Source organism: Herpailurus yagouaroundi, unplaced genomic scaffold (genome assembly GCF_014898765.1).
Source record: "Herpailurus yagouaroundi ecotype Mexico unplaced genomic scaffold, PumYag 191, whole genome shotgun sequence".
NCBI lineage: Eukaryota > Metazoa > Chordata > Mammalia > Carnivora > Felidae > Herpailurus > Herpailurus yagouaroundi.
The window spans coordinates 6,723,459-6,749,196 of NW_024412422.1; the positions used below are offsets into that span (position 1 = coordinate 6,723,459).

At 47.5% G+C, this 25,738-nt stretch overlaps 1 protein-coding gene across 3 annotated transcripts in view; it reads left to right on the forward strand.

Moving 5' to 3' along the window:
• FBXO21 (F-box protein 21) overlaps nt 1-25,738 on the forward strand; it is a 47,275-nt gene that overhangs the window by 17,576 nt on the left and 3,961 nt on the right. For 2 of the 3 annotated variants that reach the window (XM_040443773.1, XM_040443775.1), the window contains exons 8-11: nt 7,696-7,875; nt 8,972-9,104; nt 16,590-16,801; nt 18,324-18,481. In XM_040443773.1, the coding sequence (XP_040299707.1) occupies nt 7,696-7,875; nt 8,972-9,104; nt 16,590-16,801; nt 18,324-18,481 (683 nt within the window). The remainder of the gene's footprint in view (nt 1-7,695; nt 7,876-8,971; nt 9,105-16,589; nt 16,802-18,323; nt 18,482-25,738) is intronic. The other variant, XM_040443774.1, reaches the window with a different exon arrangement.

A 25,738-nucleotide genomic window follows, 5' to 3' on the forward strand; every position in this document is an offset into this window, starting at 1 on the left:
CCCCCGTAACCATCAGTTTATTTTCTGTAGTTAAGAGTCTGTTTCTTGGTTTGCCTTTTTTTTTTCTTTTCCCTTTGTTTATTTGTTTTATTTCTTAAATTCCACATATGAGTGGAATCATATGGTATTTGTCTTTCTCTGATGTATTTTGCTTTGCATAATATCCTCAAGTTCCATCCACATCCTTACAGATGGTAAGATTTCATTCTTTTTTATGGCTGAGTAATATTCCACTATGTATACACACATGGATATGTATCTATATGTATATGTGTATATGTATACACACACAAACACACACACCCCCCACACCTTTTTTATCCATTCACCAGTTGATGGACACTTGGGCTGCTTCCATAATTTGGCTATTGTAGATAATGCTGCTATAAACATAGGGGGCATATATCCCTTTGGATTAGTATTTTTGTATTCTTTGGATAAATACCTGGTAATGTGATTGCTGGATTAACCTTTTGAGGAACCTTCATACTGTTTTCCAGAATGGATGCACCAGTTTGCATTCCCACCAACAGTGTGCAAGGGTTCATTCCCCTTTCTCCACATCCTTATCCACACCTGGTGTTTCTTGTATTGTTGATATTCACCATTCTGACAGTGTCAGGTGATATGTTATTGTCGTTTTGATTTGTGTTTCCCTGATGGCAAGTGATGACGAGCATCTTTTCATGTGTCTGTTGGCTATTTTTATGTCTTCTTTGAAAAAATGTCTATTTGTGTCTCCTGCCCATTTTTAATTGGATTATTTGCTTTTGTAGTGTTGAGTTTTAATGAGTTTTTTAAATATATTTTGGGGGCGCCTGGGTGGCGCAGTCGGTTAAGCGTCCGACTTCAGCCAGGTCACGATCTCGCGGTCCATGAGTTCGAGCCCCGCGTCAGGCTCTGGGCTGATGGCTCAGAGCCTGGAGCCTGTTTCCAATTCTGTGTCTCCCTCTCTCTCTGCCCCTCCCCCGTTCATGCTCTGTCTCTCTCTGTCACAAAAATAAAATAAACGTTGAAAAAAAAAATTTAAAAAAAAAAAAAAAAATAAATAAATAAATAAATATATTTTGGATACTAACCCTTTATTGGATATGTCATTGGCAACTGTCTTTTCCCATTGTGTAGGTTGTCTTTTGGTTTTGTTGATTGTTTCCTTCGCTGTGCAGAAACTTTATTTATTTACTTTTTATTTTATTTATTTTTTTGTTTTTTATTTATTTTTGAGAGAGAGAGAGAGACAGAGCACTCGCAGGGGTGGGCAGAGAGAGAGGGGAGACACGGAAACCGAAGCAGGCTGCAGTCTCGGAGCTGTCAGCACAGAACCTGACCCGGGACTCGAACCCACAAACCCTGCGATCATGACCTGAGCCAAGGTCGGTCGCTTAACCGACTGAGCCACCCAAGCGCCTCAGAAACTTTTTATTTTGATGAAGTCCCATTTGTTTATTTTTGCTTTTGTTTCTCTTGCCTCTGGAGACCTATTTAGAAAGAAGATGCTACTTGTGCTCCCCTCTATGATTTTAATGGTTGCCTGTCTCGTGTTTAGGTCTTTCATCCATCTTGAATTTGTTTTTATGAATGATGTAAGAAAGTGGTCCAGTTTCATTCTTTTGCGTGTAGCTGTCCAGTTTTCCCAACACCATTTGTTGAAGAGACTGTCTTTTCTCCGTTGGATATTCTTTCCTGCTTTGTCAAAGATTAATTGATCATATAGTTGTGGGTTCATTTCTGGGTTTTCTGTTCTGTTCACTGATCTATATGTCTCTTTTTGTGTCAGTACCAGACTGTTTAGATGACTACAGCTTTGCAAGATAGCTTGAAGTCTGGAATTGTGATGCCTCCAGCTTCGCTTTTCTTTTTCAAGGTTGCTTCGGCTATTTGGGGTCTTTTGTGGTGCCATACAAATGTTAGGATTGTTTGTTATAACTCTCTGAAAAATGCTGTTGGTATTTTGAGAGGGATTGCATTAAATGTGTAAATCGCTTTGGGTAGTTTACACGTTTTAACAATATTTATTCTTATCCATGAGTATGGAGTGTTTTTCCATTTTTTTGTGTCTTCAGTTTCTTACATCAGTGTTTTATATTTTTCAGTGTACAAATCTTTGACCTCTTTGGTTAGGTTTATTCCTAGGTATCTTACAGTTTTTGGTGCAATTATAAATAGGATTGGTTCCTTAATTTCTTTTTGCTGCTTCATTATTGTATAGAAATGCCGCAGATTTCTATATGTGGATTTTGTAACTAGCGACTGACTTTACTGAATTCGTGTATCAGTTCTGGCAATTTTTTGGTGGAGTCTTTTAGGGTTTGTACATAGAGTATCATGTCTTCTGCAGATAGTGAAAGTTTGACTTCCTCATTACCGATTTGGGTCCTTTTCATTTCTTTCGGTTGTCTGATTGCTGAGGCTAGGACTTGCAGTACTGTGTTAAGTAGCAGTGGTGAAAGTAAACATCTGTCTTTTTCCTGACTGTAGAGGGAAAGCTGTCAGTTTTTCCCCATTGAGGAGGATGTTAGCTGTGTGTTTTTCATATATGGCCTTTATGTTGAGGTATTTTCCTCGAAACCTACTTTGTTGGAGGCTTTTATCATGAACGGGTGTTGTACTGTGTCAGAAACTTTTTCTGCATCCATTGAAATGTTTGTATGGTTCTTCTCCTTTCTTTTATTAATGTGGTTTATCACGTTGATTGATTTGTGAATGTTGAACCACCCTGGCACCCAGGAAGAAGTCCCACTTGATCGTGGTGAATAATTCTTCTAATGAACTGTTGGATTTAATTTGCTAGTATCTTGTTGAGGATTTTTGAATCCATGTTCATCAGGGATATTGGCCTGTAGTTTTGTTTTTGAGTGGTGTCTGTATCTGCTTTTGGTATCAGGGTAGTGCTGGCTTCATGGATTGAATTTGGGAGTTTTCCTTCTTTCTCTATTCTTTGGAATAGTTTGAGAAGAATAGGTATTAACTCTTCTTTAAATGTTTGGTAAAATTCCCCTGTGAAGCCATCTGGTCCTGGACTTCTGTTTGTTGGGAGATTTTTTACTACTGATCCAATGTCTTTGCTGGTCATGGGTCTGTTCAAGTTTTCTGTTTCTTCCTGTTTTAGTTGTGGCAGTATGCTTAGTTTTAGTAATACGCTTCTCGGAATGTATCCATCACTTCCAGGATGTCCAGTTTGTTGGCTTCTAGTTTTTCATAGTACTCTTTTAATTGTTTGTATTTCTGTTTCTCCTCTCTTACTTGTGATTTTATTTTTGTGGGTCCTTACTCTTTTTTGATACGTCTGACTAGAGGTTTATCAATTTTATTAATTTTTTTCAAAGAACTGGCTCCTGGTTTCCTGGATCTGTTCTGTGGTTGTAGTTTCTGTATTATTTATTTCTGCTCTAATCTTTATTATTTCCCTTCTTCTGCTGGCTTTAGTTTTATTTTTCTTTTTCTGGCTCCTTTAGGTACAAGTTTAGGTTGTTGATTTGAGATTTTTCTTACTTGATGTAGATGTGTATTGCTATATACTTCCCTCTTAGGACCACTTTTGCTGCATCCAGAGGTTTTAGACCATTGTGTTTTCATTTTCATTGGTTTCTGTGTATTTTTTTATTTCTTCTTTGATTTCCCGGTTGACCCATTCACGTTTGGTAGCATGTTGTTTAACCTCCTTGTATTTGTTTTATTTCTAAATTATTTCTTGTGGTCGACTTCAAGTTTCATGGCATTGTGGTCAGAAAAGATGCATGGTATGATCTCAGTCATTTTGTATTTGTTGAGGCTCGATTTGTGACCTAATATGTGATCTGTTCTGGAGAATGTCACATGTGCACTTGAAAAGAACGCGTATTCTGCCGTTTTAGGATGGAATGTTCTGAATATATCTGTTAAGTCCATCTAGATCAAAGAGTTCTTAAAGTCTTATTTTGCAGTCTTCCATAAAATCTCCCCTCCCTCCCTCCTCACCAGAGAGAGAGAGAGAGAGAGAGAGAGAGAGAGAGAGAGAGAGGGGGGGAGGATGGGGGAGGGGGAGACAGCAGGGTAGCTGAGTTCTTCACTCATGTGCACAGCAAATGCTCAGTTTCTTATCATCAGTGATGCCCCTTTTAGGTAAGGTTGGTGACTGATGTGCATTTTGTAGACCAGGTCAACAAGTTCTGTTTTGTTCTCCTTTAAGCTTGGTGTCCTATTGGACATAAAGCTTTTTTTCAGCCGTAGTCTAGCTTTTGTGAAAGAAATAGTTCATCACGTAGTCAGAACTATCTTCTCATTAAATGTGCCATTTAGAGGAAAAAGAAACAAAGTTATTTAATTATTTCCTGTGCTTTGAATGACCTTGTAATATCCTCTGGCGAGTGATGAGCAGTATAGTAGTACCTGAGCTTTAGTGTTGGGCTGGGTTCAGACCTCGGCTTCCTCTGAGCCTCGGTTCTTCCTCTGTGAAAATGGAGCACATGTTTTTCAAGCATTTGGAGGATTGAGATGGCCCAGTGCTTTATACACCTAGTAGAATTTGTGAATCATACCTGGAAGAAAGGCGTAACTCATCTCTGTATTTCTACCCCTTAGTTTAAAAAATAAAACATGAATAGTTGGAGCCTCCTGGGTATTCCTCATCCCCTCCTTCTTCCTCTCGTCTGCAGAGATAACCACCAGTTACCTGCAAGTTTCTGTTATTTCCATGCAAATTTTTATAGTTCATTACATATGTATATTTCCTTAAATGGTATGCAGGGGCGTCCTTTCTTTTCCAGATACCCTTTTCTACACGTATTGCGTGGCTTTGGGTAGCAGGTACCCACTTTCCTTGATTGTAAATGGGGAATATGCTCTCTCAGTCCATTCTCTCTGCCTAGGTAACCCAACCGATTTCCCCAAATATCTCAAAAATAATCTTAAATGCCCATGTAATAATCCACCAAGGATCTCTGCATGATAGAAAGCATTTAAAACTGCAGTTACCATATTATTTGCCACAGAAACGGATTGCTGGGCACAGTTGTGCATGGTAACAGTATCATTTTTTCTTCTCAGGCTACGGTGAATGTGCACTAACGGTGCAGATGAGCAATAAAATAATTTGTTCGTACGCCAGGCACCTGGCAGAAACAAACACCGAGCCCCTGGCTGCGTCCTCAGGGCAAAGGAGTCAGGAGGCCGGTGAGAATAGTGCGGGTGCACAGCCCATGAAGCAACAGCCGGGCTGCAAGCCCTCTCCTTACCTGGACCCACGTTCATGCCCTTGGTCTCTGATCCGTCCCTGCACCAAGACCCTGTTGTCTTACTTACTGTAACTTTATCGTTTACTAGTACCTGGTAGGTCAGACCCCTCCCCCCCCTCCATCGAGTTCTTCAGAATTTCTTTGGCTCTTCTTAGCCTTTTGCTCTTCTGTAGATTTAGAATCCATTTACCAGCCTCCTTCAGAAGTCCATAAGGATGTTAATCGGTACCAGAGTTTACTTTGGATTGGATTCATAGATTAATACGAGCAGTGTTTCAGTGTTTTGCTCCTGAGTCTGTCTGTGAACGGGATGCCTCCCTACACGTGTAAGTTGTCTTTAATATCCTTAAAAAGATTTTATTGTTTTCTTCATGAAGTTCTTTAACTCTTGCCAGACTTATTCGTTAAGTACCTTAAATATTTATTGCTAATGTAAATGGTAATTTTTAAAATTATGTTTTCTAAGTATTGATGATGTATAAGGGATATGACTGATATTTAGATATAAATCTGATAATTATCCCCTTTGCTGAATAAATTATTGGAGCTAATTGTCAACTCTTATGGGTTTCCAGTGTAGATGGTCATATTGCCTGTGAATCGTGACCGTTTTGGTTCTTTTCTTTCTAGCCTTTGTACATTTGTTTCTTATACTTATTCTGATGGCTGGGTGTTCTCACACAGAGTTGAGTAGAACCAGTGATAGTGGGTACCCTTGTCTTGGGTATGACTTCAGGTGGAATGCTTTCAGAATTTTCATCATCAGGCATGATGTTTGGAGTATTTCCTTTCATTGAGATTATCAAAGCTGCCTTCTAAATTCCTAGTTTGCTTAAGTTCTTTTTAATTATTATTATTATTATTCTTTTTTTAGAAAGAGGGTGAGAGTGAGCGACGGGCAGAAAGAGAGGGAGAGAGAATCCCACTCCGCTCCCCCACACTGTCCGTGCAGAGCCTGAAGTAGGCCTTGAGCTCACCCAATGCAGGGCTCAAACTCATGAACCAAGAGATAGAATCTGAGCCAAAGTTGGATTCTTAGCCAGCTGAGCCACCCAGCTGCCCCTGCTTAAGTTTTATTAAATAAGTAGGCATTCGATTTTTTTTTTTTCCAAAATCTCTTTTCTGTATCTACTGATAAAATCGTACATTTTTCTTCATACGTGCTGAAATAGGTTTTTTAACATTCAATTATCCTTTCATTCTTGGGGTACATCTGTCTTAATCATAGGATTTTTAAAAATACATTGCTGTATTTGATTTGCTCCTATTTTATTTAGGATTTTTGTCTGTAATCAATTTGTGTGTATATGTGTAGTTCTTCTAGACTCATAAAAAGAGTTGAAGAGCATCTCTTATTTTTGGAACACTGTGTCTGTCTTGCTACAGGAAGTATATTAATATGACTCTAGGAAGAAATCTGACTGGGCTTTTTAAAGCAGCCCAAGTGAGGGGAGCCTGGGTGGCTCAGTCAGTTGGGTGTCTGACTTCGGCTCAGGTCATGATCTCATGGTTCATGGGTTTGAGCCCCACATCGGGCTCTGTGCTGACAGCTCAGATTCCATCTCCGGCTTCGGATTCCATCTCCGGCTCTCTCTGCCCCTTCCCCACTTGTGCTCTGTCTCTAAAGTAAATAAAAACTTAAATAAATAAATAAATAAATAAATAAATAAATAAATAAAGCAGCCCAAGTGAAAATCTCCTGCGTGGTTTGCCGTGGGCATAAGATCAAAGTGGAACAGCTGCTCAAAAAAAAAAAACAAAACAAAAAAACGCAACTGTCCCTGAAACAAAGACCCTCAGGAGTCCTCAGAGAATGTTCTTGGTAATGGTGATGAGGACTTGCTTCATGTGACCTCCTCCCGCCGCTCAGCTCAGCTCAGGCCACCACCCTTTTTGAGAGCACGGTTCACGGGAGGGGTGGCAGGGTCAAGTGCGGGGGCTCAGCTCTCTGGTCTGGAGCCAGGTTCCCAGGCTGAGCCCTGAGTGCCCACCGGAGTGTGTCTGCAGGGTCGGGGGCAGGACTCTTGGCAGGGCTGGGTTCTGTAACTTTCCTCACAGCCCCAGGGGCCTAGGGCCCACAGATGTTAACTGTGCTAATCTGCCGAATCATAAAGTGCCTCGGGCCTTCCCACCCAACTTCTGATAGAGCGTTTTGTAGACTAAGGTCAATAAATTCTCTTCTGTTCTCTTTTAAACTTGGTTTGATCTGGCTTAATCTCCTCGCAAAACTGTATTTGATGGCATGCATCGGTGCCGTTTCCTAAACATCTGTGTCCTGAAGTCTCAACACAGCAGGGAATGTCTAAAGGGTCAGATTTTGAACTTTAGACAAGGCCTTACTATTTCAAGTGAAAATGCTGCTGTGTTAATAATATTCAGTCTCTAATTTGAGCTACTTGTGGGGAGGGGGGAGGGGATGTTAGACATTGCCTTGTTCAGCTCTGACTTGAGATTTGGCTAACTGCCTGTGCTGTCTGGATAGGGCAACCCTGGACATCTTTGACTACATCTACATAGACGCTTTTGGGAAAGGGAAGCAGCTGACAGTGAAAGAGTGTGAATATCTGATCGGCCAGCACGTGACGGCAGCACTGTACGGGGTGGTCAACGTGAAGAAGGTGTTACAGCGAATGGTGGGAAACCTTTTAAGCCTGGGAAAGCGGTAAGGTTTTCGTGGTTTTCCAGCACTTCTGCAGAGGCTCGGATTGCATTACAGAGGATTTTATTTGAGGGGCCTCCCGTCACGCGGCAAAGCTGTGGATGCCGGGAGGCACAGTTGGGCTGTCTGCGGCTGTCCACCCACCACAGAGAGAAACGCATCCTTGTGACATAATGCTGTCCCGGCTTAAGATGTACTGAGTGGCTTTGACACTTTTGCAATGGACTTGTGTGCAAGTTTTCTGTAATATTTTCAATATTTTCTTTAGTAACCAGAATATTTGAGACTGGTAAAGGTTACTTTTCAGGGCAGTATGTTCTTCGGTCCAAGTGCCTTGTCGTCGTCCTTTGGTTTATACGTTTCTATCACTTAGATAAGAAAGCAAACAAAAGTATGAAACCATTCTGCCTCTGAGTCCAAGGGAATATGTCTTACAGGGAAAATAGAAGATTGTATGTTGTAGTCGTAGTTCCCTGCCTAACGGTGGAATTCTTTGTTCTTTTAAAATAGGCTGTATTTTTTAGAGCAATTTTAGGTTCACAACAAAATGGAGTGGAAAGTACAGAGAGTTCTCCTAGTACCCCCTCCCCCACACCTCCCCAACATCCCCCATCAGAGTGGGACACTAGTTACAGCTGACGAACCCCCACAGACACGTCATCCTCAGACTCTACAGTTAACACCCGGCTTCCCTCTTGGTGGCGTACGTTCTGTGGGTTTGGATGAACACACCATGACGAACCAACCGTCGTGGTATTGTGCGTAACAGTTTTACTGCCCTAAAAGTCCTCTGTGCTCCACCTAGGCAGAAGTTATTTTTGATTATGTGCAGCGTTATTGAGGTGACTATACAGTGAAAGTGCTTACAGTTTTCATGCCCATCACCAAAGTGGGGTACAAAAGTTAACGTTTCTTCTGGGGCTTTTTTAATATTGTTACTAAGATCATTGTAACTATTTGCTGACCAGAGAGGAGGTATCGGAATCCGGAAAGGTGGGTGGCCTTTGTGTCCGTTACTCATAAAACCTGGGTCTTGAAAAAGAGGGTCTCAGCTGAGAAGCAAGCAGAAAGTGAGGCCGTGATTGATTTCCCCCACCAGGGAAGGCATCGACCAGTCTTACCAACTCCTGCGAGACTCCCTGGATCTGTACCTGGCGATGTACCCGGACCAGGTGCAGCTTCTCCTCCTGCAAGCCAGGCTCTATTTCCACCTGGGCATCTGGCCAGAGAAGGTAATTATTTTACTTTGATGCTTTGCACTTGCGTTAGAGAGGAACTCTAGCTTAAAAGGCGGCTCTTGGAAGTTTATCCTATCAGCCTGGAGGATAAACGTGAATTTATTCACTCTCCCCATCTCGGCCTGTCAATTAAATGTTTTTTGTCTCCTTTAAATCTAAAAAACTTGGCTACACTGCCAGGGGTTGCCTGTTCTCTTTGTGGTCCATGCCTTAAACACCTGGAAGCACAAGGCCTCAGCTCTGCAACCCACCTGTTGGTGCCCACACGTGTTCCCCCCGGGTCACCCTGACTCAGCAAGGGGAAGCAGAACTTTAAGTGTTCACCCTCCAGCAGTGCTGCTGGTGCTCACACTGACCGTGTGAGCACCCCTGTTTAACAAAGGAAAAGTAGATCTTGGCTGTGTTCTGGTCCAGCTGCTGGGTTTCACGGACTGGTTCCGTCTTTGAAAACTGTGGATTCTGATGCAGTCCCACTTGGGCTCCTCCTTTTTCTAATGTCCCCTGTGGCCATCAGCAAGCCCTTTCAGAGGACCGCGGCATCTGCGATCAGAAACGCTCCTCAGCAAGCTGTGGGTGCAGCCGGTGTCTGAGTGCGAGGGTGTGTTACAGCGTGGGAGCAGCTGCGCCTTTCCATCATGCGCTGGCTTTTCCAGGGGAATATGTTAATAATCCATTATGTCTGTTTAGAGCAGCCTGGCGAGAGAATTTTGTTCCGAGTGCTCACAGGGACATCAGCATAAAATCATCCGTTCGTGGGGCGCCTGGGTGGCGCAGTCGGTTAAGCGTCCGACTTCAACCAGGTCACGATCTCACGGTCCGTGAGTTCGAGCCCCACGTCGGGCTCTGGGCTGATGGCTCAGAGCCTGGAGCCTGTTTCCAATTCTGTGTCTCCCTCTCTCTCTGCCCCTCGCCCGTTCATGCTCTGTCTCTCTCTGTCCCAAAAATAAATAAACGTTGAAAAAAAAAAATTTTTTTATAAAAAAAAAAATCATCCGTTCGTGTTGTTAGAGAGGGGTAAATAGTATGACCCCACATTGCTTAGGTTTAAACTATCTCATTTATTCCCCACTTCAAAGATGTGGAACCATTCTGAGAAAGGACCCATCGGTAGGAACATCCCTGAGCTCCTGTCTTAAGAGGTCATCTGTAGTCCAAGTAGCAGATGTCCTCCTGGAACATCCTGTGGTCTGCCAGAACCAGACCCTCTACCGAAGTTACCACCTAGGTTTCCTGGGGGAAAGTGCAGGAGCTCTGGCGTCCTTCCCTTTCTTTGATGATGGACTCCGTTCAGTGCTCATGCTGTGCACTGGGGAAATACCTCAGTACCCTCCGTGGATGACCAAGAGTGCCATCCTGCCAAGCAGATGTCACTAGAACAAGATCCCGGTTGCTTATGTGCAGAACATTTTTCCTCATGACCACCATTCGTTTGCTTCTGGGGTTGAACACCTTAGACGGCCCCTCATGCGGGGATCAGGAATGCAAAGTCGCTCCCCTCCATGAGAGCGCACTTGAGCTAGGCGGGCGCCACCAGAGAGAGTGGGAACACGGGGGCTTCTGATGAGGAAATTTCCAGGGGACACTGAAGCCATGAGGAAAGGCTCCTCTCCAGAGAAGGTGTTTGAGGTGGACCTTGAAGGGTGGGAAACCATTCAGAGGGTAGAAAAGGCAGCCGTTCCCGTGGGCAGGGGCAGCCTGTGCCTGGCACGGAGGTGGACGGGCCCGGCACTGTGGGCCCACCCAACAAGGCTTTGTATGCCCGTACTCATATATGGGCATGGAAACGTGAGCAGCTGTGTGCATATTTGTCAGATCAGTTTCTGGAAGGCTTGGAATTAGTGTGGCCTTATTAGTTCCCAAACTGGGAAGACTGGAAAGTCAGCTTGTTTTCAGTTGAAGTAAATCAGAAAGAGCGAAGAAACACAAGCCCTCTGGGTCACTGTCGTCATAGTCCAGGGTCCTTGTGGCTGTGACGGGAAGAGACAGTGGAGGGTGGTCATGTTTTGAAAAGTCACTGGCACCAGACGCCTCCTTCCAACCCTGTGGGGTGGATGCCGGGTTTTTGTCATTCTGTAAATAGTGAAACTGAGGCAGCGGGAAGTCAGGTAACCCGCTAAGGCCACCCGCGCTGGCATCAATGGCGTTAGGAATTGCGCACAGACAGTTCGGTGCCCGAGCCCACCCGCACGCCTCACCCCTGTGGGCCAGCGGGCTACGGGGGGGGATGGTGAAGCCGGCACCCGGGCCCGTTTGGCTTCCTGCTGCCAGACCTCCCTCCTCAGTTTGACCCATGGCCCTCCCTCCCTTCCCTCACCCTCCTCTACATCTCACTGGAAAAGATACCCTTCTGGTTTTCCAAGGCAACTCTCTGTGCTCCAGATCCCACTCTGTTGTCCTTTATTTCCTATGTCTACAACTCCCTGTTTCTGCCGTTGGCGTTCTGCTGACTCGGATCGATCTTTCTCATCTTTGGGGAAAAAACAAAACGCACTCCCATGACATCCCTGCGGCCGCCTCCTTATCTCTCTCCTCCCCTGCGGGGCTCCAGCCCCAGCTGGCCGCATGCCTGGCCTCCCACCTGCGCCCCAGAACATGGGGATCATTTCCCCCCTCCACACACCGCTCTTGCCAAAGGAAGCCAATGACCCCTTTTGACAGAAACCGTTCTTTTTGTTGACGAATCCACAGATACTTGTCTTTCCTTATCTTTCTGGATCACTGAGGGCCATTCACTGCTCAAAACACTCTGTTCCTTTGAGTCTGGTCCATGGTTCTCAGCCTCTTGCTAGTTCCGTGTCCTAGGTTTCTTCCCCGCAGGGTAGTTTCTAGACTTCGGTGAACACCTTTCCCCGAGGTGAGGTCACCTGGCCTTGCTTCAGTTACCGTCCGCAGGCTGACCGCTCCCGACGGACGCTCTGCCTGGACCCCGGGCTCCAGACCCGCGTGCCCAGGTGTCTGCTGCACGTGTGCCCGCGGCCCCATCTCCTAGACCGCCGCCCAGGCCTCCTGCCTGCTCTCCCCCCTCCACTCTTACCCCTCGGAACCTGTTCCGTACACTGGGGCCGGAGCAATCTCTGAAGATGTCGGCCCTGCCCCTTCAGTGCTCAGAACCCTCCGAGTGGCTGCCTCGGTGTCGTGAAGATCAGGCTCATTCTCTTCGTCATGGCTTACTAGATTCTCGGCGGTCTGGCCCTGCCAGCCTCAGCTGCCTCGGTGCTCACGGTTGCCCCTTTTGGACGCTGTGCTGCCCGGCCGCGCCCTCCACTCGCCCGTGTTCTCTCGCCTCAGGGCTTGGTGCGCGCCCCGGCGCTGCCCCAAACGCCTTTCCTTAGGCCTCGGTCCCATTGGCTGCGCCTCCGAAACCCCTTCCCCAGCCCGTCCGCGGCAGTCCAGGTCCCCTGCTCTGCCGGCCGTGTGCTTGCGCTGCCGCAGAATGTCTTCTGAGGACACTGTGGCTGTGTGTGTACTGTGCCTTCGCCAGGGACCGGGCTCCCTGAGGGCGAGGACCGCATCTGTGTGGTTCTTCAGGGTAGCGGCCCCCCTGGCTCTCCGCCCAAGGCCCGAGACGCAGGAGGTGCTCAAAAAAATGGTTTGGACGAGTGATTAAGATCTTTGTTAGATAATGAGGGAGAGGATATCCAGATTTTCCAACAAGGGAGACTGTTTGGGCGCGTTAAAAGTGGGTATTTGGATGGGGCGCCTGGGTGGCTCAGTCGGTTAAACGTCCAACTCTTGATCTCTGCTCAGGTCTTGATCTCCGGGTCATGAGTTCGAGCCCCATGTTGGGCTTTGTACTGGGTGGGTATTGGGGCGCCTGGGTGGCTTATTTGGTTGGGCATCCAACTCTTGATTTCGGCTCAGGTCATGATCTCACAGTGGTTCGTGAGTTCGAGCCCTGCACCGAGCTCTGTGCTGATAGTGCTGAACCTGCCTGGGATTCTCTCTCTGCCCCTCGCCCCCTACCCCTCAAAAAAAACGGGTGTTTGGAGAACAGGCTTGTTTCAGGGGCAGGAGAAAGTGTTCAGTTTGGGGTTTGTTGGATTGGATACGAGCGGGGCCATTGAGTGCAGCTGTCTGAGGACATCTGGCAGGGGCTCCCCGTATCAGCGTCTGGTGGCTGAAGCCCCAAAAGCAGAAGAGCCCCCAGCCAAGTGGAGGTCTGCAGCATGGAGCCAGGCACTTCACAGAGAGCCACAGGGGAAACCTGTAGCCGGGACAGAACAGGGTCAGCACACTCTGCTGCCTGGATTTGTGGATATGTTTTATCAAAGGCACGTTTCGAAAGAGGCCCATCTGCTTGCTTTTTTATCGCTGGCTACTCTCCAGCCACAGGGGGCAGAGGAGAGTAGTTGGGTCCGACACCATGTGGGCCACAAGGCCGCAGTTACTCTCGGGCTCCTTATGCTAAAGGTTGCCAATCATGAGTGACAGACCCCTGTGTTCCAAGATCCCTACCCCCAAAATTGTGGGCTCTTGGGATTGTCAGCCTAGACATGTGTTTGGAGACATCATAACGCCCCCCACCCCCCACCCCTGCCGCTGTCATCAGTACTGTCCTTCAGGAGCACACCAGGCCCCTGTCATGGTATCTTTTCTGTTTCTACCCTCTCCCTTCACCCTGTCATCTGCACATCTGGGGACAGGGAGTGGTAATTACCCCTGAACCTTGTCTCTTCCTGATGCTACAAGGGAGTTTAAGCCTTCCCCTGTGCTTACAAGACTCCCAAGATAGGTCTGTTGCACTTATCTGCAGGGGAGGGGCTGCTAGTTAGGGAGGGAAGCTGTATGTGTAGAATGTAGCAGAAGTGTGGTCAGAAGTAACTATAATTGGGGCGCCTGGGTGGCTCAGTCGGTTAAGCGTCCAACTTCGGCTCAGGTCATGATCTCATGGTTCGTGGGTTTGAGCCCCGTGTCGGGCTCTGTGCTGACAGCTCAGAGCCTAGAGCCTGTTTCAGATTCCATGTCTCCCTCTCTCTTGTGACCCTCCCCTGTTCATGCTCTCTCTCTCTCTCTCTCTCTCAAAATAAGTAAACATTTTTAAAAAAGTAACTATAGTCAACCCTTGCACAGACGGAGCGGGGTTGGGGGGGGAAGGTGTAGGGGTGCTGACCCCTGACACAGTCAAAACTCCATGCATAGCTTTTGACTCAAAACTTAACTGATGGCCTGCTGTTGATTAGAAGCCTCTCGGATAACAACTAGCTAGTTAACATATTGTGCATGTTTTATGTGTAACATACTATATTCTCATAATAAAGTAAGCTAGAGGAAAGCAAATGTTACCAAGAAAATTACAAGAAAGAGGAAATACAATTACGGTCCCGTACTGGAAAAAATCCTCATATAGGTGGACCCATGCAGTTCAAACCCGTGTTGTTCAAGGGTCGGCTGTAGTTGGAGCTGCATATGGGAACAGGAGGAAAGCCACACGCAAGCGCCGGAAATAGAACTCACCGTTCAGATCCGATGCTTTTAGCTTCAGAGGATGAATATGATTAGTGTCCCCCAAAGTAAAGCACAGTACAAATTAAAGCAAAGGTGGGTGGTGGATGGAAATTGGCTCTCAGTTGATACTGGTTGAAGCTGAGTTTGAGGTGCTTAGGGTTATACCATTCTGTCCATTTGTGTGTGTGTGTGTGTGTGTGTGTGTGTGTGTGTGTGTGTGTGTGTGTGTGTTTTAAGCAACCTTACTGATTTTTTTTTTTTTTTTTAATTTACTTATTTTGAGAAGAAAGGGCACTCGCACAGGAGGGGCAGAGAGTGAGGGAGAGAGAGAATCGCAAGCAACACTCGGCACTCACTATCAGCCCAGAGCCTAGCATGGAGTTTGAGCTCGTGAACCGTGAGATCATGGCCTGAGCAGAAATCAAGAGTCAGATGCTTAACCGACTGAGCCATCCAGGCACCCCAGTTTTTATGGGTTTGAAAGTTTTCCTAACAATGAATTAAAATGCTCCTGCTCTTGCTCTGGTAAGAAGGTGGTTGCGACCTTAGGTTTGGAGTCAGCACCCCCCGGTCCACATTCTCCCTCCACACTTTCATACTCTGGGACCTCCAGCAAGTTCCTTAACTTGATGATGCCTGATTCCTCTTTGGAAATCAGCATTGACTATACTTCACATTGGGAGGATGAAATGAAATAAATGTGATGGGCTTGGCACGAATCAGTGATCAGTGGAGAAGAAGCATTCACAAAATACTGAGATCCTGCAAATACCAATCTGGAGGTTAGGAGTGGGTTTCATAATAACATCTTACACTGCAAAAAACTAGGTTTTGGTGTTTTCTTTATGTTTGTGTATTTGAGGGAGAGAGTGCACGTGTTTGCATGGGAGGAGCAGGGGAGTGGGGAGAGAGAATCCCAAGCAGTCTCCGCACTCAGCGCGGAGCCAGACTCAGGGCTCGATCTCATGAACTGTGAGATCCTGACCTGAGCCAAAGTCAAGAGTCGGGTGCTTAACCTCCTGAGCCACCCAGGTGCCCTGCAAAAAGCTAATTTTCACAGCACTTTTGGTGGGTCAAAATACATCAGGAAATAGGACAGTTACTAGTCATCATCTGATAACGTGAATAAACTAACTTAAAGGTAAAAACCATTTGCTGGATCTGGGACTAGAATATAGGTCACTCTGTCTGCTTACCTACTCTGTCTTAGGGCTCAGTAAATAGGAAAAGATCCTGTTTCCAAAAGAAGAACATGTCAGAGACCCTCTGCTAAATGGCATCATAGGTGCTAAGTGATTTTGTGTGTGTGCGCGCGCGTGTGTGTGTAAAACTTTATTTGAACTTGCAGGTTTCCTTAGCAGCACTGTGTACGGTAGGAGAACATAACCTTGGAGTCAGCTCTGCCGCGAGCAGCTTAGTCATTTAAATTGCACATAGATGTGGTTTCTCCTTGTCCACTTGAGTGCGTGCGGAATTGCACTGCGAGTTAAAATAGCTGAAAATGATCGGTACGTGTTCAGAACCTTGAGACCCACGGCTTCATCAGCTAAGCTCACGGGCATCACTCCGTGGCTTCTGTGTAGCCCCTTCCCCCTGGGTAGTCGAGGCAGCTCTGTCACACGTCCCCTTGATCTGGATTGAAGCAGCTGAGCAGTTACTTTTCTTCCCAGTTGGTCAGCGATGTATTAAAACCCTCTCCTTTCTGTGTATAAAGAATGGAATCCCCACACTGACCAGCAAGAGTGTTACCACCTTCTGTTGGAGTTCCCCTAATCCAGACATGTCCGTGGGTGGCAGGCTCTTGCCTCCTCACCCCTCGCTCGTTCTGGCCCACCGTGTTTCCAAATAATTCCCACGTTCCCGCTGGTTGAATCTGCTGTGGGACCAGTGCCCGGCGTTAGAGGGGAGACCACCAGCTCCCAGACGTGGGGGGCATCAGCACGGCCCCCAGCTTGCCGTCTTGTGCCAGGTTAGGTAGCTCTAAATCCTGTGCCGCAAAAAAGAAAAGGCCTAAATGAAAATATTATCTCCTAGTCTTTCTGTCTTGTCTTGAAGGTGCTTGACATCCTCCAGCACATTCAAACCCTAGACCCCGGGCAGCACGGGGCGGTGGGCTATCTGGTGCAGCACACGTTAGAGCACATCGAGCGCAAGAAGGAGGAGGTGGGTGTGGAGGTGAAGCTGCGCTCCCACGAGAAGCACAGAGACGTCTGCTACTCCATTGGGCTCATTATGAAGCATAAGAGGTGAGTGCCCGTGGCGGCCATCCCCACGCGGCTGCAGAGGACACGCGTGCCTGCCAGCACGCGTCTCGGGAGCCGCCGCGACGGACTGGCCACCGCGGGAGTCGCCCGAGGCCGAGCTGGTCTGAACCGCATCTACCCTTTTCGTTTTGTAAGAAGAGTCTCGCTGTCCTCGCTCAGGGTCTTCTAATGGGAGAGCTGTAAGCTGGGGGGGGGTTTCCGCTCATTTCCTCGTTGTCCTGACGCTTCGTTTATCTCCATCCCTGTGAATCGGAGTTGCAGGTAGGGCTTGCCCGTCTGTAGGGCAAGCTCATGGTCGATTGACTAGGCAAAACTCAACCGCGTCCACAGCGACAGTGCCGGTTACGATTTACGTGCCACCGGCAGGCTGGGAGCGGAGGGTCCTGTTCTCCCCTACGTGTTATTGCCAGACTTTTAAAAATGCACTTACAGAGTAAATGGCGACTGGTATTTCATTGTGGTTTTCGTTTGCATTTCCCCGGTTGCCTACGCGGATGGGCTCGTGAACCTGGAAAAGAAGCTCATTCAAGTTTCCTTTTATTAAGCGCATCTTCAAGTCTTCCTGTTTTTCATTTGAGTTATTCATCTTTCTTAGGGGTTTTCAGTCCTTTATCCTGTCACTTGTGTCTGTGTGCATATACGTTGCCAATATCTTTTCCCAGTTTGGGGCTAGTATTTTTTATCCTTTTAGTGCATTCTTTTTTTTCTTCAACTTTAATATGGAAATTTCAAGCATATATGAGTAGAGACGAGGATAGTGAACCAGACGATGCTCCCATAACCAGCTTCAACAGTTGTCGTGAGGGTCTGCCTTCACTCTTTTCATCCCCCTAACCCCGCCCCTCCCTGGAAGCTGGTACCAGATGTCATTCCATCTGTGGCTCACCTGTAGCTGTTTCAGTGTGTGTACCTAAAAGGTAAGGCCTTGCTGTCTCCTTTAAAAGTACATTTACCATCCTCTTGTATCTAAGAAAAAAACAACTCCTTCACCTCCTCACTTAGGTCTAGTCAGGGTTCCTGTTTCCCCAGTTGTCCTGTAGTTTTTTATAGTCTGCTTGAATCTGGGTCCTTTTAATACTATTAAATTGAGCACTCTTTTCCCTTATGGCTGTACTTTTCATATCTGGTTTAAGAACTCTTTTTATGTCCTGTGTCATGAAGCTAGCCTACAAATTCTGTGTTTTCTATCCAGGCCTTTGTCCCCCTAGGACACTGTGCGCTGTTCTCAGGCCTGGGTCCTGATCCCTTTTTCCATTTGGATAACCAGTTGTCCTGTGAGTCTCCGTTGAAGTCTGTTTTTTTCCACCTGAAGTGCTATCTTGATAATAAGAGGGGTTTGTAAAGGGAGCCAAGAGTGTCCTGAAAAATGCTTATTAACAGGGATAAAAGCAGGTAAATTTGTAAGAACATGAACTTAAGAGAAGCCAAGCCATCGTTTATATATTTCATAGTTGCTGTGACAGGGTCCAGGGAATTGATTTGCCCTTGCTCTTATGTTAATTAGGTATGGCTATAACTGTGTGATCTATGGCTGGGACCCTACCTGCATGATGGGACACGAATGGATCCGAAACATGAACGTCCACAGCCTGCCTCATGGCCATCATCAGCCTTTCTATAATGTTCTGGTGGAGGATGGTTCTTGTAGATATGCAGCCCAAGGTGAGTAACTAGTCCTGTCTGTACCTGTAGTGACACACAGGCACATTTTAAGCGCACATTTGAGCGCTCCAATATTGTGGGCACAGTCATCAGTTTATTTAGAGATGGCTAACCTCATCAGGGCCAGTATTCTGCTAAACATGGGTGGGTATGCCGTGCTGCAGCCATGCCTTGGGTTAGTCGCTGCCCCTAGATTCTTCCCTCCATCACCGCCACACCCAGGACCCCGTTCCAGTGCTGTTGCCGACCTCTGCCGACCTCTGTCATTGCCTTTGCCAAATTCCCAAAAGTCTTGCTGCCCAGTGCCCTGCCCATATGGTCTGCCTGAACTGGAGGGCACCGAGTGGACAGTGTTGGAAGGATCACCCCTGCAGTCTCTGGCATCCTGAGGCGGGCGGCCTGCTCTGCTTCCCCGGGGATGCCCTCAAGTGGCCACTGTGGGAACTGCAGCCCACGGCACTGGCTCTGAGAGCCCCTGGTAGTCTACAGGTGCTTGGTGGTGTCTGGGGCCACTGCCAGCCCTGATAGGTGCTCGTCCAGGGCACTCGTGAGGGGGGAGTGGGTGGAGTCTGGAGAGGCAGGTTAGAGGCAGATGCCTGCAGTGTGGGTCTCCTTTTTCCTTGTTCCTCCATTTAGTGGGATGAACTTACTGTATGGCTGCCTGTCAAGGCATTCACAGCTTTTGTTTTATTAATAAAAACAAACACAAACGTGGGGCGCCCGGCCGGCTCAACCTGAAGAGCCTGCAACTCTTGATCTCAGGGTTGTGAGTTCAAGCCCCATGTTGGGCGTAGAGATTACTAAAAAAAATAATAACCACAAATGCTAATGTAGTGCTGGTCTGTGACAGGCAGTGTTCTGATGTATATTAACTCCACTTGAGAATAGGAATACTGTCCTCATCATACTCGTGTTGTACATGAAGAAACTGACGCGCGTGGGCTCATTCCAAGTTTAATCTAACAAAGTGTGAATTTGAACCTGACACGTTGGCCGAGAGCCATGCCCTTAACTGTCATTGCCACACCTGTTTGTGTCTGACCTAAAGCATCAGGTTTGACCTAACTCAGTATTGTGTCGGTAAATGTAATAATAGAAATTTCGGATGTATAAAAATCTCAGACTAGAAAGTTTCCTATTCATGTTAACTCCTCAGAAGCTGAGAGAGGGTTGTATACAGAATTGAGAGAGATTCTGTTCATTGAGGCTGTGCAGGAAGCTTAACCTCCATCAGTGTGCTGGGACAGTTGTAGGAGAAGGGTCTGTGTGTCCCCTGTTAGATGAAGGGGCCAATGGGGATTTTATTTAACTTTTGAAGCTGTGCCATATTAAAAAAAAAAAAAAAAAAAATCATACCAACAGTGTCTAAAAACCAACAAATGATTTAGAAATTATTGGATGATTTGGTGGACTCTTGCACCCCCACTAGTCACCTGGTAAGCATTGCATGTCACATATCCCAAGAGTGAAGGGCACCGTCCCTTCCCCAGCATCGCAGGCCAGTGTCCGGGGCTCCACCGTGTGTGTGCCTTTGCTGCCCTTTACGTACGGTCGATATTAAGACATCTAGCATTTAATGTTTGAGTTTCTAGAAACATACTAACTTTAAAATGAGCTTTTCAGAGTAGGTAAAACTGGGTATGCAGTTGTAGGTGTTCCAAATTTGGTGTCTGTATTGAAGATTGGGGAATTCATCTCAAACAGATCTAAGCAAACATGTGCTGTAATGTCAGGTTTATCAGAGTTGTGGTGTAGTAACGACTTAAAAAACAAAACAAAACAACTTCCTATCTGGTTGCGATTCTGCATTCTAAAACTGAGATTGAGCTGAGTGAATGTGAACAAGGTTCGCAGTTGCCTTTCTTAGTTTGAAATTCTGAGACTTTTAGAGGCTCTTAGAGGTGGACGGCCAGGATTCCCCTACGAGCGCTGTCCGTCTGCCCCGGGGCCCTGTCGGCCCTCGGTCGCTGTTTCCCAGGTGCCGGGCCGCGGGACCAGAGAGCATCCTGGCCTGTGCGCTCCGAGGGGCTCAGGGGCTCTGGGGCCACCATCTCTTCCCTGTCCTTCCCCTCATCATCTGTCCGGCCCGTGGAGGACACCAGCTGTGTCTCCTGCACGTCTGTCCTGTTTCTATCCCCTGATTTCCATTCCTGCCCCCCACACTCCAGCCACACCTGCTCCTTGCCTGTATCATGCCGTCTCTCACTGGCCTCCACCAGACTCCCCTGCATGGCGGTGACCTGGACCCCATCCCACAGCCTCCTCTCTGCTCCCGCCCCCGGCGCACTCCAGCCAGCCAGACCTTGTTCTTTGAGACCATCCTTCGCGCAAGTCTTTGTGCAGGTGGTTGTCCCTCACAAGCAGGCTCTTTTCTCTAATGCTTCAGGTTAACGTCACTTCCTTCCAGCAGCTTTTCTCCCCCCCTGCTGCTCCCCCACAGGGCTCAGATTGGGTCGGCTGTCCCTGCTCCGAGCTCCCTGACACCCCCCGCCCCTTCCGAGTCCTCACACCTTCATGGGAATTGCAGGATTTCCCGTTGACCATCTGGCCCTCTCTCTCCGTCGCAAGCTCTGTGCATGTAGAGCCAGACCCCAGTCTGCCCGTCTGGTGAGGAGTCCATGCCGCGGGGTGCTCCAGACCCCAGTGGATGTTCACATCTGTCTGACAGAGAAGCTTATAGACACAGATGCAGTGGTGCTGGCGGGGTGGCTCAGTCGGTTGAGCGTCCGACTCTTGATTTCGACTCAGGTCATGATCTTGCAGTTCAGGGGTTCGAGCCCCACTTGGCCTCTGCGCTGACAGCACAGAGCCTGCTTGGGACTCTGTCTCTCCTCCTCTCTCTGCCCTTCCCTCGCTCACGCTCTCTCCCTCAAAATAAATAAGTTAATTTAAAAAAGAAGTGCAAAATAATGAGGTGAGTGTAAATAGCACGTCATTAATAAGATGCTAACTGTTTTTACAACTTTGGATTAAGAGGATTTTCAAATATGCAAAACGGTCAGAAGTATACATCGAATACCCCATACACCGTCCATTAGATTCAACAGCTAGCGTTTACCATATTTGTTTTATCTGTAGGTAGAGATTTTAGGTTTCTGCTGAACTTTTTGAGAGACTATTGCAGACCTAACGACCCGAATGCTTAATCAGGCGTCGTGTAAGAATAGGATGTTTCCATGCGTTGCCACAGTCACATCGCCACGCGTGACAAGTAAACGTGTGCTGTCTGATGCCCGGTCAGCGGCCCCGTTTCCCACTTGCCACCAGCCCGGCTTTGATAGCCGCTTGCCGCTCGTCGTGATCCAGCCAGGATCCTCGCACTGCGTTTGGTTGCTATCTCCAACGGCAGAGCCTTTTCTCTTCCTAAGACCCGTTCATTCCTCATTCCTCACCTCGTTTTCTTCCTTTCTCCTGCGACTGACTTCTTGAAGAGTCCAGGCCGGTTGTCTCGCGAACGCCTAACATTCCGCGTGTGTCTCACTGTTTCCTTCTCTGCATTATCTGCAAACTGGAAGCAGAGTCTGAGGCTGGATTAGATCAGGTGCATATTTTTGGCTCGAATGCTCACTGTCAGATGCTGTGTGTGTCTCCTGCATCTCCTCCAGAGCCCGTGTGATCGATGTCCCACTGGTGGTAGGCGGAGTTTGGTCACTTAGCCAAGATCGATGTAAGACACAGTTTTCCCTTTGCAGCTAACACTGTGACGTCCCGTGAATATCCTGTTCCCGATAACTTGAACCCTTATTTTTGTTTTAGTACCTGTTGAATCTCCTTGCCTAAATTATTGCAGGAGGGTTGCAAATGCTGCCCTTCTCTTTCATTTCTGTGAACGAGAGCTTTCCTGTCCCCTCCCCCCGCCCCCTTTTTCCTTCCTTGCTTATTTCCCTCTCACTTCTTCCCCTCTCCCGTAAATTCCTGAGTTAATTTATTTATTTATTTTTCTTTAGGGAGACAATGCCAAGTGGGGGCAGGGGCAGAGGGAGAGAGAGAACAAACACACTGGGACACCTGGCTGGCTCCGTTGGTAGAGCATGTGACTTTTTTTCCTTTTTTAATAAGGTTTTATTTTCATTTTTGATTGTTTTAATGTTTATTTATTTATTTTGAGAAAGAGAGAATGCAAGCAGGGGAGGAGCAGAGAGAGGGAGAGAGAGAATTCCAAGCAGGCTCCCTGCTGTCAGCACAGAGCATGGGGCTCGGTCTCACAAGCCATGAGGTCATGACCTGAGCTGGAATCAAGAGTCAGACGCCTAACCGACTAAGCCATCCAGGCTCCCCTATGTAAGATTTTTTTATAGGGGCGCCTGGGTGGCTCAGTTGGTTAGGCGTCCGACTGCAGCTCAGGTCATGATCTCAAGGTTTGTGGGTTCAAGCCCCGCTTTGGGCTCTGTGCTGACAGCTCGGAGCCTAGAGCCTGTTTCAGATTCTGTGTCTCCCTCTCTCTCCCTTCCTCCCCCGCCTGTGGTCTGTCTCTCTGTATCTCAAAAAGAAATAAAGATTAACAAAAAAATGCTAATAAAAAAAAAGGTTTTTTTATATATGTGTTTTTCAGCTCATTTATTTATGAGAGAGAGAGAGAGAGAGCACCTGTGTGTGTGAGTGGGGGAGGGGTAAAGGGAGAGAGAGAATCCCAAGCAGGCTCTGCACTGTCAGCACAGAGCCTGACGTGGGGCTCGAACTCAAAAACGATGAGATCATGACCTGAGTTGAAATCAAGAGTTGGATGGCTTAAGCGACTGAGCTACCCAGGCACCCCGAGCATGTAGCCTTTGATCTCGGGGGTTGTGAGTTGAAGCCCCGTGTTGGGCAGAGATTACTGAAAAATAAAATCTTAAAAAACAAAAAAAACAAAAAAAAAACCCCACTTATTTAAGTATTCTTTGAACATTTCCAGTTTAATTTATTTGCATCAAATTACTTTGTTTTTAAACGTTTTCGTGATTTAAATGTTCATCCTTTGGCTCTGGTAATCCTGTTGTGTAGAGCCCACTGATGAATGCTTCCCTAATTCTAAGCTCTCCACAGAGAGTTGAAGAGTGAATTTTAAGCCACATACATGCATGACATCCTCGAATAGTTTTAGTCTGCATAATTGAGAGAATTTTTCTCTCAATATGTGAGATTTCAGCTAAACCCAAGTGGGGTGCTGTATAGTGTCTTTTGCTCCCACTAGGGGGCTCGCTTTTGCTCCCACTAGGGGGCACACTTCAGCACTTTCCAGACACCGGGGGAGGGGCAGCACCTCGTGCCCAGCTCCCCGCCCCTCTCCTCCACACTCCCACCCCACCTCCCCCATACTTAGCTACTGCAGAAAGTGAACATCACAGATGGTCTGAACGGGAGTCAGCTGCCCACCTCGGACGGCCAGGAATTCAGCACAGTGTGAAAATCCCATTCTGACGTGTGTTCTGTATAGAATGACAAAGCTCCTCCGGGAACACCAGGGACGTGGGGTGCCTCAGTGAGCGTCAGCTCCCGTCTCCATAATTTGTCTTACACTTTCAAGCGGGAGTGTCCACCCACGAGCCGTCCGTGGCCGTCCGCGTGTGCCGGCAGGTGCGTGAGGAGCCCCCGTGGGAGGTGGAGTGCACGTTCTCAGCCATTTCAGAGGTTGATGTGCTCACTCTCCTGTGTCCTGGCCGTTCCACCCCCACTCCTTCCACTGGAGACACACTCAGACGTGTGTCTGTGTTCTTGTCGGAATGGGACAGCAGTGTCATTCAAAGGCTCGCCAGGTGAACTGGGGGTCTGTCAGACTGCGGAATGCGAAGCTGCAACTAAACGAGTTGCAGATAAATGCTTACGGTATGTTTCACATAATAGACACAAACAATACCAAGTTCTCTTTCTATGTAGTTATGTCTAGCTACTTCAAGAGGGGAGGACTCTGCTTGGTGGTCCCATAGGTTTACAGGACTGTACTTACATATCTGGGCGGCTGAAATTTGTTTTCAGTAGGCTGCATGCCCAACATGGGACTTGAACTCATGACCCTGAGATGAAGAGTCTCATGCTCTACCAACTGAGCTGGCCAGGTGTCCCCTGGGTAGCTGAAAATAAGATAACACAGACACGGGGCACCTGGGTGGCTCAGTCAATTAACCATCCAACTTCAGCTCGGGTCATGATCTCATGGTTCGTGGGTTTGGGCCCCACATTGGGCTCTCTGCTGTCAGAGCGGAGCCTGCTTCACATCCTCTGTCTCCTTCTCTCACTGCCCCTTTCCTGCTCTCATGCCCGTGCACACACTCTCTCCCTCCCTCCCTCCCTCCCTCTCTCTCTCTCTCTCTTTCAGAAATAAGCAGACATTTCTGTGAAAAACGTCAAGGGAATTGGGAAAGACTTCTTAAGATTTCCCTGGGACTTTTGGGGCGCCTGGGTGCCTCAGTTGGTTAAGCGTCTGACTTCAGCTCGGGTCACGATCTTACAGTTCATGGTTCTATGCTGACAGCCGGGAGCCTGGAGCCTGCTTCGGACTCTGTGTCTCCCTCTCTCTCTCTCTGCCCTTGCCCCATTCGCAGCTCTATCTCTCAAAAATAAATAAACGTTAAAAAAAATTGACAAAAAAATTTCTCTGGGACTTTTAGGTAGGCCCTGTTTGATATTTTACTTACTTCAGTATTGCTTAGATTTTTCATTACTCTTCAGGTCAATTTTTTTCAACTTTGTCCCACTTTTCCTCAAAAGCGTTTTCGTGTTAGTACCTTCTCTCCTGTTTCGCTAGGAGCCTGGGCAGGTAATGCACAAAATCCGGGCCCCGCCCCTCCTTACCAGCCGGGCATGGGGCTGTGAGGGTCACCGCTGCTGACCCCCCATGTGGTTCCCAGCTGGTCTGTGCTGTCCGTGCCTCTTTTTGGGCCCACACACAGGATTCTGTGCAGCCGCTGTGGGGTCACGTCTTCTCCCAGATCCATGACCGTAACCTGGCCTTGACCTTTCTGTCCTCTTCCCAACCCTTAGGAGCTGCTACTGAATATCCAGAAAAAGGAAGGGGAAAAAAGGGTGAAGCGGTGCTAAAACGTACACCTGAATTGCCAGGGCAGTTGCAGTTGCCATTTTGGTCCAGTCCGTCCTTTGTGGTGGGGACTGTCGTGTGCGTTTGTTGACCGGCGGCCCTGCCCTCCTCCCACCTGATGCCAGTGGCAGCCCCCCTTGTGACAACCAGACCCGTCCTCACATCCTGTTGATTGTCCTGCAAGGGGCAGAACAGCCCCCAGTTGAGAACCACCGCTCTCCACAAACTGGCAATAGAGCAGT